This window comes from Cupressus sempervirens, chromosome 4, assembly GCF_028749045.1.
Source record: "Cupressus sempervirens isolate cs-2001-9-10 chromosome 4, ASM2874904v1, whole genome shotgun sequence".
In the NCBI taxonomy this organism is placed as follows: domain Eukaryota; kingdom Viridiplantae; phylum Streptophyta; class Pinopsida; order Cupressales; family Cupressaceae; genus Cupressus; species Cupressus sempervirens.
In genome coordinates this window covers 725722148-725735147 of record NC_143121.1, presented here as the reverse complement: position 1 = coordinate 725735147, position 13000 = coordinate 725722148, and the positions used below count along the sequence as shown (strand labels likewise).

The window sequence follows — 13000 nt, the reverse complement described above, 5'->3', positions numbered from 1 at the left end:
GATTGGATTGTGTCTCTGCCAAGAGATTCACTAGCTAGAACCAGATTGACTTGATCTAGCGATAGCTCCTACCATTTCTATCTCTGCCACTGTGCCAAAAGATGATGAAAATTACCTCCTTTTGGATGGATTATTTTATTTCAATATGACCAATTTTTTAACTTGAACCCTTGAGTTATTGGTGAGTATTTGCAAGTTTTGGGTGAGTTTTTGCCTATGATGTGCAAGTGATATTTTCTCTAAGTTACTTTCAGGTCTTGCAAGTTTTTGGTGATTGTTTCAGCTATGCATATAAAAATGGAGGGTGCCTTGAGGAACACAAGCCAAAAACAAATTTAGTTTGTTCTCTGTCCTTAATAGAGTTACAATTAACATTTGCAATCTAGGTGATGATATCTTCGAGCCTAAGATGACTTTCAATGGACTTGGCAACTTTTGAAGGAAGACTTTTGTTTTTATGAAACCCTTGAATATTTCTATTCTTTTGATAAAGACCCTCTGGTTAAAGTGTGTTATTTTATTTTCTGAAGTGGTAAATAGACACTAAACACATAAGTCAACTGTAGATTGGAATATCACACAATTTCACAAATATACACAAAATAATCCAATTGATCCATATGAAGTGAAACTTAGAACATACCATTCATACCACAATACCAGTAGACAAGGAAATGATTTCTTTATTAATACCAAAAACCAACATGAGTACATTACCAATGTTCTAGACATTTATAGAAGGGTCGGTTAGTTGTAAACCAACCAACACATTTCTCACCACCTAACTACCCAACCTGACTAGCTTTAACAAGTACTAAACATAATAGTTACTTTATTCCAACTACATCTATCCCCCCAAAAAAGGAGTCGTCTTCCAAACGACTGCAGAACATGAAACCAACAAAAACAACTTTTACTTCAAGAGGAAGGATGGGAGGACATCCTTGTGCTCGGAGTTCCCCTTAGCTGTTGCAAGTCTAGCTCAGCTGTCTTTTGCTTTGTCCGAACGCCTTGCAATACCCATAGTGCATCCATCTTTTTAGCTTCTGTTGAGGCGACCTTGCTCTCCAATTCCTCTTTTTCTTTGTTCCAGGCTTCCTGCGCAACAACTTTCTCCACGGCCCACTGCTGTTGAAGACTCTTCCTTTCTAGCCCCCAAACTCTAGCTAGGTTTTTTTTCCTTTTGAAGTTTCAAGAAGGTTCCCTGAAAGGAAACCTCCATTGGTGTCAGTGCCTCCATGAGAGGCGATTGGTCCTATCCCATGGAAATGATAGAGCTGGATGTCCATGTAGTAGCCATGTCCTCCTTTGAATAGCCACCCTATTCTAGTAGTCCCCAATCTGTGTGGCAGTCAGTCTGCATAAAGGCGGCCAAGGCCTCTGTTGCCATGATGATAGTTTCCAGATTCTGAGCCCTAGCCTGCTACACAATCTTCCGAGTAGACTGCTCCATGGCATGAAGCTCAGTGAGGAACAGTTTGGCCTTGACTGCAAAAGAGGTTGTGTTTGGTGGTTCCCCATGCTCACTTTGTATCTCAACCTGCTCCTCAATAGCTGTCTCTATGGGTGAAGACACCATGTCTTCCTCCTTGAGTAACCTGTCCACTTCCTCCAGGACGGTACCTGTCTTGGCCACATTCGTACAAGCTAGTGTCATCATGCTACCCTAGGTGTGGATTTTCCTAGTTTTCTCCTCTCCTCTTACTAGCTATACCACAAGAGCAATCAGATGGACTACTTCTGGACCAAGATGTGTTTGTAACCTCACTTTATGGGCACACTTTGTTTGGCACCTCAGATCTATGACTTCAGTATGGGAGGGTTTTTCTGGAAAGATAAGTGGCACCATCTTCAGAATTGATATTCTGGAAGCCCCCCATGTCAGAATTTGTTGCTACCACTTGTACTTTCCTTGTCTCCTGCTTGATTTGGATTAAAATTATCTGCTACCTCAATTCTATTGGGATCACTAGGCGATTTTTGGTAAAGTTTAGTAGATTCTGCTACCCCTGTTGGAAGTGGCCCCTCTATAGGTGGTAAAAATGTCACCGCCTGTGGAGTCCCCCGCAGATGACTTAGGCGAATCTTCGCCTCCTGTGAGTCAGAGGAGGATGAGTCCATATCACTGCCTTCTTCTAAACTTTCGTCATCCTCTTCCTCTTCCTCTTCTGCTTTTTTGATCACTACTTTTTCTTTTAATTTCTTTTTCTTGGGTTCACCTCCATTGTGAGATCCTACATCCATGGTATCCAAATGGAGCTAGTAGGTCATAGCTGGTTTGTAGAGTTCCACTCTGTTAGCCGATACCAGTGTTCCCCGGTGTTTGCTGCTCGCCTGAGTGCATACTGCCTCTAAAAACAAAGCCACTATATGATGAGGCATATGAAAGGCTTTATGTTTCAACTCCATGAATTCTTGAAGTCTATCAGAAAGAAATTTAGCCCAGTTATATGTCTGCCCTTTGTACAATTCATCCACTATAGGTAACATCCATAGGGCAATGTTAGAAGTGCGGCTGCCCGCAGTGAGCTTGCTTTTAACCAAATCTACCACACAGTGTCATTCATCATTTGCTATGAAAATTTTCTTCAGACTCCTACTGTGCTTCAAGATTCCTTCCCATTCCAGACTTGTAATATCCTTCCGGCACATTAATTTCAACCATTTCTTCTTGTCTTCTACTGTCATAGAATTTTTTTCTATTTCTTGCCCTTTGTTAGGAACTCCGAAAACCCTACTTATTTCTTCTGCTGCATAAGAAACTGTCTTGTTGACTGTACTACAAATTTATGACTTGATTTCTCATACCCTGTGATTAAATTCCATAGTATAGACTCAAATCCTTTTAATTCAAAAATCAGCATGAAAATGATTTTATCTATCTGTGCTGTACATAACGCTTTCTTTAGAGGATGGTCTGCCTTTGCTTTTTCCCACCAAGTCCTGCACTCGCTTCCCATCACACTTTCAAATGTAATATTCTCAACATCGATGGTGTTTTTCTGTGCCACTTTCCCTTTACTTTTTGTCATCTTTCTTACCTCCTTTGCTTGCAATGCGACAAATTTCTTCTTTTTGGACTCGATAATGTTTCCCTTGCTCGGATTTCCAATGCTTAGTTTCACCATTGTGTGTTGCTGTGTTAGTTCCCAGATCTTTTTAACTGATTGTATATGCCACTTGTACCAACTGTACCACTTGTTATGATGTAACTGTTCACCACATAGCTCTTTTTTATTCTTCAGAGGATTGTCTGCCTCTACTTTTTCCCACCAAGTCCTGCACTCGCTTCCCATCACACTTTCAAATGTAATATTCTCAGGCTCATCAACAATGGTGATTTTCTTTGCCACTTTCCCTTTACTTTTTGTCATCTTCCTTACCTCTTTTGCTTGCAATGCAACAGATTTCTTCTTTTGGAGTCCATAATGTTTCGCTTGCTCGGATCTCCAATGCTTATTTTCACCATTGTGTGTTGTTGTGTTAGTTCCCAGATCCTTTTTAACTAGTTGTATATGCCACCTATACAAATTGTACCAACCGTTCTTACAATGTAACTATTTACCACAAAGCCCTTCTTCGTTCTCAGAATTGATAGGTACCGTTGCTTGCATTGTCTTCTGCCATATGACCTGTTGCTGTAGTACAAAAGTCTAGAGTATAGGAGTCTACCGTACGGTCTCTTCCTTGGAATGATGCAGTAGTACGAAATTCTGTTGTACGTGGAAGTGATGTCTTCGTAAGGGATTTTGTCTGACAAGAAATTGCCATACGAGATGATGCTGCCATATGAGAGTTTTCCTTGTAGGATATTGTCGTACGGGATGATGTTGCCATACAAGATTTTGCCTTGGAGGATGTTGCCGTACAGAATGACGTTACCATACTAGATTTTTCCTTGCAAGATCTTATCGTACGGGATGGTTTCGCACAGAAGCCTGCCATACGAGGGGCTGCCCTTCTTTTCTTCCTAACACTATACACCCTCCACTGCTTCTCTCGTGTGGTACAGACGTTTGTATGGTTGTTCCTTTCTCTGTTCGTGCGGCTAGTGCTTTCTCCACTATTATGGCAAGTATGTTCTGTAATTCCTCTATATATAGACCTAGTTCAAATCGTTCTCCTTCAATACTCATAGTCCTTGTTTTGCTTACTTGCTCTTTTTTTGTAACTATAAAATGGGTACTTGCTAATTTATTTGTCCTTATATGCTTTTAACTTAGATCAGATCCATTTACTAAGTCTCTGATAGGTTTGTTATCTAAAGTAAATAACTTTATTGCTCCATTCTCCCTTATTTCTGAATTTTAAATGGTCCTAGCCATCAGACTTTAAATTTTCCTAGCTTTATTTCATTTTTCCCATTATATCTTAGTACCATTTGTCCCTGTTTAAAATCCATTTTCTTCAAATGTTTGTCATGCCAAAACTTTCGCCTTTGCTGTGCCACCTCAGTACTCCATTCAGTAAATGTCCTTTCATCCAATTTGAGTAAAGTACATAGTCTTTCCTTGAGGCTCTCTTCTTCCCCCAATCTGTTTTCGACTGCCACTCATAAGCTGGGGACCACATGTTCCATTGCTACCACGGCCTCCTATCTATACATAAGGGAAAAGGGAGTATGTCCAATAATGGCCTTATAAGTAGTCCTGTATGCCCAGACCACTGCCGGGATTCGTTCTTCCCAATCCTGCCCTTCTACTCCACAAGTTTTATATAGGATTTCCACTATTACTTTGTTCGTGGCCTTTGCTTGGCTATTTGCTCTTGGATAATAAGGACTGAAGAAGGAATGAATTTTTTTATACTCACTTGTCATCCTCTTGATGGTATGATTGACGAAATGTACTCCTTGGTCACTTGTTAGTTGGAGTGGAATTCTGAATCTCATAACTATTTGTTCATAAAAAAATCTGGCCGTGCTAAGTGCCGTGTTGTTTGGCAGAGCCAGTACTTCAACCCATTTCATTAAGTACTCTGTTGCCACCACTATGTATTTACACCGATGACTTTTGCTTACTAGTAAGGGTCCTACAAAACTAGTCCCCACCGCTCAAATAATTCTTGTGGTTTGGATGGAAATAATGGCATGAAGTCTCTTTTGAGTGGTCTTCCTACTCTTTGACAAGTGTCACAACTCAATACCCATTCCCTCACATCTGCAAACAATGTCAGCCACCATAGTCCTCCCAAAAGTAGCTTCCTTGCTGTAGTATCCGGTCCCATGTGACCTCCGGCTACTCCTTCATGGGCTTCATTTAGAACCCCTGGAATTTCTTCCTCCATTACACATCTCCTCAGTATTTTATCCGGTCCCATTTTGTACAATAATCCTTCAATTAGCTGGAATGTGCTATTTTTTAAGGCAATTTTTCTCCTTTCTGCTGTAGGCATTTCCTTTGGAAAGGTTGCTATTGATAAGTAGTGTCCAATTTTTTCATTCCATTGAGATAACACTACAATCTGGAATAAGTGTGCATCTGGAAAATCCTCACAAACCCCCATTACCCAAAGCTTCCCCTAACTTGATCCTTGACAGCTGATCAGTAATCACATGAGATTTTCCTAGCCTCACTATAATTTTAAATGTAAATTCTTGTAATAGAATTAGTAATCTACTTACTCTCCCTTGAATCACCAGTTTGTTTACTATGTACATTAGTGCTTGGTGGTCGACAAAAAATGTAAAGGGTGTAGCTAGTAAGTAATGTCTGAACTTTTGCACTGCATACACCATACCTAATGCTTCTCGCTCCGTAGTACTGTAGCTATGCTCTGCTTTAGATAGAAGCCTGCTTGCAAAATATACAGGATGATCCAACCCTTCCTTCCCAGTTTGTGCCAAAGTCGCACCTATTGTATAATTGGAGGTGTCCACATGGGCATGGAATTCTTTGTCGCAGTTGGGATATATAAGGATAGAGGCCCCGACTAGTCTTTTCTTCAGTTCTCAAAAGGCATCTTCCTATTCTTCCTTCCACCCAAACCCCTCGCCTTTCCTGGTTAATCTTTCTAGTGTCATTGATACTTTGGCAAATCCTTTTATAAATCTTCTATAATATCCTACATGACCCAAAAATGACTTGATACCTATTACATTAGACGCCGCTTCAATTTCCAAAATCACCTTGGTCTTATCAGGATCTATCTTCAATCCTTCTTTGCACACAATATGCCCAAGCAGTTTCTTGTGCGAAACCATGAACTTGCATTTTTTTGGATTGAGAGCTAATCTTGCTCTTCGACATTTCTCCATGCATTCTCCAAGAATTTTGAGGTGTTGCTCTTGCCCACTGTAAACCAATCGGTCATCTAAGAATGCTTTGAAATTCCCCATAGACATTCCATCAAAGATATGTAATATCATCCTCTAGAACGTGGCTGGTGCATTGCATAGTCCGAAGGGCATCCTATTATAGGCATATACCCCATCTTCAACCACAAATGTAGTTTTTAGCGTATCTTCTTCCGCAATGCTAATCTGATTGTATCTAGAAAATCCATCCATGAAGGAATACATCTCATGACCAGCTACCTCCTCTAAAATGCTATCAGTAAATGGAATGGGAAATGGGTCTTTTATTGTTACCGTGTTCAAACATCTGAAATCTACACATCCTAATTTGAGCACCATCCTTCTTGAGTGATATGACTATAGGAGATACCCATTCACTCGTTTGTACTTTGAATATTATCCCTGCTTCTAACATCTTTGTGATTTCTTTCTCGACCCTTTCTGCATAGTTTTTATTCATTCTATAAGGTCTTTTCCATACTGGTCTTGCTCCGGGTACCGATGGGATTCAATGGATACACAGTTCCGGAGGTACTCCCTTCAAGTCTTTGTACGTCCAAGCAAAAACATCCTTATACTCCAAGAAGATTCTAAGGGTTGCTAGTTTCAAAACTGGGTCCCAATCATCTCCTATCCATATTTCCTTGGGTTGATCTCCTTCTCTGAGGTTCAATGCTTGGAGCTTGGCCTCTTCTTATTCCACCTTTGTTCAAAAATGTGTGCCGGTGTCTTGTTGATTTGGTTGCCATCCCTTCATTATATTCTGTTACCCTTCCAGGTATTGTTCCTCCGACTCATATTCTTGTACTTCCAGCATATTACATTCCGCATGGAAAACTTCAGTCTCCCATTTGCCAATGAAATAATTCATTAAGGGAACTTGTGTCATCTTCTAAGCATTCCCCTAATCTAAGTACCCCTTCCTCATCTAGTTCCATCCCTCCATAGTCTTCTCCTTCGAAGTCTGATGCCAAGTCCTGACTTACTAACTGGTTCTTGAGGTCTATGATGTACTTTCTTCCTTCCGACTCAATAGATAGAGTGTTTCGTTTGTAGTTATGGGTAGCTTAAGCTGCAACCAGCCATCCCCTTCCTAATAGAGCATCATATCCTTTTTTCTCCAGAGTGATTCACAAAATCAATAAAAAATTGTTGCATACCAACTATGACTTTTTGTCCCATCAGCGTTCCTATACTCTTGATTCCATGTTGGTCTGCTCCCACTAGTTGAAATATCGGAGGAGGCCATAGTGTAGGTTTCTCTATTTCCTTCCATGTTTCTTCTGATAAGACATTTACATTCGAACCTCCATCCAAAATAGTATTTGAGAGTTTGCACTCTAGTATCTCCATTTCTACTATTGCTGGTGTTCTCCCCATCCCTATGGTGAACAATGTATTGTCTTTTGTGCGTACTTCTCCCTTCTTATCTTTCTTTGGGGTTTTCCCTTGTGTTAGTGCTACCTGCAATTGGGGTAGTGTTTCTAATAAATCACCTATTTTCACTCGGATAGCAATTTCGAGGACTTGTTGCACAATATTCGTTACACCCCTATTTGAAGTAGGCTTCTTCGGCTTTATCTTTCCTTCCTCTCTCATGCTATCTTGAATGTGTTTCTTTGTTTCCTGAAATCTTTCAATCTCTGTAGTAGCATCCGAATAGGTTAATTTTCTAGCTTGTATCCTGGTGATTGCAAGAATCTCACCTTTTGGATCATCAATGTCTAGCATATTTACTCCCTTTTGTCTCGAGCAATTTGCATCCTCATGATTGCCTAGCCCGCACCATTTGCAGAGCATTCCTCCATTTTGTCCTCCTCTGCTTTGACAATCTCGTGCAAAGTGTCCCCATTAATTACATCTCCTACATTGAAGCATCGGCCTCCCCTTGGAATCATACTGAAGTGGCCGCCACGGTGTGTTGTTATTGCTATTATTGTTACTTCCTCTCCTGTTGTTTCTGTATCCTCCTGGTGAGGCTTCTGTATTTGTGTTCTTTGGCGGAGTGGAGGGAGGTGTGGATTGCCCCCCTTGGGCCAAGAATGCTTGGGCACTCTTTGTTTTCAAATCATAGGGGCAATCTTTAATTTCATTACCTAGTACCTAACAAATCTCACAAAATGCTTTCTTCAAGCGTCCTCCTTTAGTATGGCCTTGTTTTTCACACTCAGTACACCAAAGTTCTCTCCCTTCTTTCTTTTCTTCCTTACTCCCTGCCACTTTCCTTCATTAACCGCCTCAGGTCTTTTCTCAGGGCTTGAATGGTTTTGGATTCTTCTTTGCTCTCCCTTGAGCTTTCACTTGAATTTCCATGCCTTCTTGCCTTGGAAGTTTTACTCTTGCTCTCTATGTCCATGGCATGAGTACATGCATCTGCAGAGGTCGATGGCAAAACTATCTTCATCTTTCTCGTGAGAGATGGTGTTAATCCTTCGATGAACCATCGTTTCTATTGTCCATCTATCGGCTTGTTATCTAGTTTTCCTATCAGCTCTTTCATTCTTCTGTTATAGGCCTTGATAGATTCACTCTTCCCTTGTCTTGTGTTATAAAAGTCTCCGTTACTATTTCATCGTCATCTCTCAGGAGTCGGATTTCTTCCTCGAAGGTTGTGCGGATGTTATTCCATGTGTTTTTCTTTGTTGCCTCCAAATCCGTATACCAATCAATGGCAATACCCCTTAATGTGGCCGGAAAGGTTAACCATTCCATTGCGTCATTTTATCCATTTGCTTGCTATATTGTTATACATGTTTACAGTGGCGAGTAGGGTCCTTTGAGCCGTCCCCTGTAAACCTTGGTAATTTTTGTTTGTCTATTGCCATTATGTGAACACCTCCCAATGGAACCCTTCCCGATGGAACACTTCTTGATGGAACACTCACTCCTAATGGAACACTTCCTCCCAATGGAACACTCCCTCCCAACTGGAAGTTCGTTCTCGAGGAAGAATTACTGAAAGTATCCCCTTCTTGACTTTGCTCCTGTCAGAAGTCTCTTCTTGCTAGTGTCTCCAGATTTTTGTATCCCAACTTCCTCATTGGTGTCTCAGAGATAACCAAATTTGCTATACCTTCAATTGTATGCTTGATCAACCCTTCTTGGATTCTCGTGGAATCCCCTTGTCCTCCTTTATAGTTACGATGTCTCTCCTCTTGTTGCTGGAGATGTAGTATTCTCAAGGCAATTTCTTCCTTAGTTTCTTCTCCCTGTGCTCGCCTAGGATATATATTTGGAATCAGAGGCATGAATCATTTTAATGTTTGTTTCCCTTTTTGGAATCTTTACGTTCTTCGCGCTCCCTCATTCTCCTTTCCGCAAATTGTTGTAGTACTTGTTGTCTCCTTTCCCTTGTGTCTTAGCTCTTTCCTCTTCCACTCATAACAAATTTCGTGCTAATAGGTGAGGGATCTCTCCCAAGAGATCATACACTGCTAGTGGCACTGAAAGTTCGTCACATACCATACCTTTAGGGACCATTCTCTCACGGGCTACTTTCCAAGCCGTTACCAGATCACATGTCAACTGATCTTCCCTGGTTATTTCCTCCTCTTCCCTGTCACTATTTGTTACTTGGATGAGCAATATAAAAGGCCTTCCCATTACTCCATCCTGCCGACCTCCAGGTTTGGACTTGGGCAATGGCGCCAAAAATGTAGATTGGAATATCACACAATTTCACACAAATACACAGAATAATCCAATTGATACATATGAAGTGAAACTTAGAACATACCATTCATACCACAATACCAATAGGCAAGGAAACGATTTCTTTATTAATACCAAAAACCAACATGAGTACATTACCAATGTTCCAGACATTTATCGAAGGGTCAGTTAGTTGGAAACCACTTGACGCATTTCCTCACCACCAAACTACCCAACCCAACTAACTTTAACAAGTACTAAACATAATAGTTACCTTCAGGTCTTGCAAGTTTTTGGTGATTTTTTCCGCTATGCATATAAAAATGGAGGGTGCCTTGAGGAACACAAGCCAAAAAAAAATTTGGTTTGTTCTCCATTCTTAATAAAGTTACAATTAACATTTGCGATCTAGTGATGATATCTTCGAGCCTACGATGACTTTCAATGGACTTGGCAACTTTTGATGTAAGACTCTTGTTTTTATGAAACCCTTGTATATTTCTATTCTTTTGATAAAAACCCTCTGCTTAAAGTGTGTTATTTTATTTTCTGAAGTGGTAAATAGACACTAAACACAGAAGTCGACATTTACTTCAATTCATGAATATAATGCGCATCAGGTAAAACCACAAATCTTTTGTTGCCCTGTAATAATTTTGTACCATGGGCAAGTTAATCTTTAATATATGAAAAATCCATCATCAAGAGAACATATGTAATCATGTAAGCTTTAAATTGTGTTCATTGCATGCTCCAATGCTTAAAATATCAAATTTCATATGTCAATTTACAGTTACCAAGCTAATAGTGACATGCATCTTCTTTGATAAGCATATATATTATAAACAATATAAGTTGGCTATGCCAATTACTTCACAAAGTAATATTTACAATCACATTTCACAAAAAAATGGTTGGTTTCTAACAATATGAAAATGTATATATGTAATTTAAAAAATAAAAAATTGATGAGCAATTAAATACACACCATAAAAAGATTAAACTCAACACAAACCTGGGGACAAAATGCAATCGCTGAAGTTGCCAAAGAAGAAAATGTGAGTGCTGCAGAAGCGCCCATGGAGTCCCCTAACATCACAATTGCCTTATAATTTTTCAAGGCCTCCTCAAGCTCATTGTAAAAGTACTGACAGATCCTGGGGTTTTTCTCTTCATGCAATGGCTTCTACAAAGGCAAATGAAACAGATTATTGATCTCTTGCATTTTCTGTAGTTATAAAATAATTTAGTACAGTTCCAAACTATGCTTTTAAAATTTTACTCACACATGCTATAAAGTAGCTTCTTTGCCTTGCAATCTACTTATCTGCTATTTTCATTTTTTTGCAAAACCATCTCTAAGCTGTATAGAATGTACAAGCATTAAATGGATGGTGTGTATTTTATTCCAAGTTGGCATTGTGACATTAATTAGACCCTGTCAATAATCTCTTCGATCTTCACTCTTAGTTCTTCAATTTCAGTTTTTTTTTCCTAAAATTCTATTTAAAATCTACATGTGATAAATGATTTGAAATCAAATAGAGAAAGAAATGGCTGTCATTTTACTTCACACCAAATTCTAAGTTGCACATAATGTAGGAGAAAATATGTGAAGTGTGTTTCCTTCCCAAGTAATCCTTACGCTTGTAATCATGATGGAGGGAACAAATTTGTCTAGAGGGATGACTATATTTTACCAAAAAGGGCAGAGAAAACTGAGTTGAATTTATTTACATTGGAAACCTGAATTGACAAGCCACAAGTTGAAATTTTAAAAATATTTGTTTATTCCTTTCCAACCATAGTTGCACATAGCAATTGATGGGCCAAGTTCCTTGACCATGTGGAGGACTTGCAATGAAAAAGGTTGGTTCTCATTTTTGAGATCTGTAATAGAAACAAACCCTTTGAAAGAGATTTTCATAAAGCTCTGACTAAGGAAGCAAAAAGACATAAAAGGAACAAATGATGCCTATTCTTCAATCTACAAGGAAAACAAGCATCAAGAAAAACTGCAGAATCCACACTTCACTTAATATTCATTCAAATGTATTAGCTTGTGACACGAAGACATTGAACTTCAATCATCATCTTGTGTTCTCCCATATCTCTTTGCTGTATATCCTCTAACTCATGTTCCAATAGATTTTTGTCCCAAACTGTGACTTACTATGCTTTATATCTTTTTTGTACCACCATAGCTCAACAGTCTCCACTCACCCTCATAGTCACCTTGTAGAAGGATAGGAATTGGAAAGTTTTCACTTCTCTAACCATAATTTTCCCTTTTGATATAGGACAGAACCTATCTCTGTAAACTAACTGTTTCTTTTAAAATCTGGAATTAAAGGGGATGCATTTGTTAAGGACTACAGGTTCTGGTCCACGACATTAACCTAGAAGGGCCTATAAATTTGATCACTTCATTGCATCACTGCAGTGATTGTATTCCCTACTGCCCTAGCTGCCAGATTCAGCATCATTCAAAGTAAAATGTAGTCATAACTAAAAGTCTTCATTCAGGACATTTAATACCACAATCCTAACAGTACCGAACCTGTTGAAATAACTTATCTGGAGTTCTCTGTCAGAACTAATAAAACAGATTGTATGAACCAGGGTAATACAAGTGATTGCAATTAATGCAAAGTTCTCAAACTCGGACACAACAAGGCTGACTTGACTCAGGATTCGTGATTTGGCAAACAAACTCGGCAATGTGAAAAACCTCAAGAAATTTAGAGATTTTTAAGGATTTAAAACTTGTTTCGTGCATCTTTCACTAAATAAAGCTTAAAAGGCACAATAACATTATCAAATAGAAGCTAATTTGATCACATATATAAACATACATCAATCACATTAGTACAAACACCAATTGTTCCTGAAGGAAATAGCATACATAGTTATATAAAATTATAAATACTGTCAAATGTATATAAAGCTCATGGAATATGAAATCCATGACATCATGATCAAATGTTCCAAACATATATGAAAATAAAAACAAGTCTATGGCTCAGCCTCAGCCTCAAAGGAGCCTACATCACT

The 13000-nt window shown here is 39.1% G+C and overlaps 1 protein-coding gene across 3 annotated transcripts in view; it reads right to left on the bottom strand.

Annotated features, from left to right (window-relative positions):
* Positions 1-13000, bottom strand: part of LOC149563326 (uncharacterized) — a 266540-nt gene that overhangs the window by 4364 nt on the left and 249176 nt on the right. For all 3 annotated transcript variants that reach the window (XM_089826669.1, XM_089826672.1, XM_089826671.1), the window contains one exon: positions 10962-11132. In XM_089826669.1, the coding sequence (XP_089682795.1) occupies positions 10962-11132 (171 nt within the window). The remainder of the gene's footprint in view (positions 1-10961; positions 11133-13000) is intronic.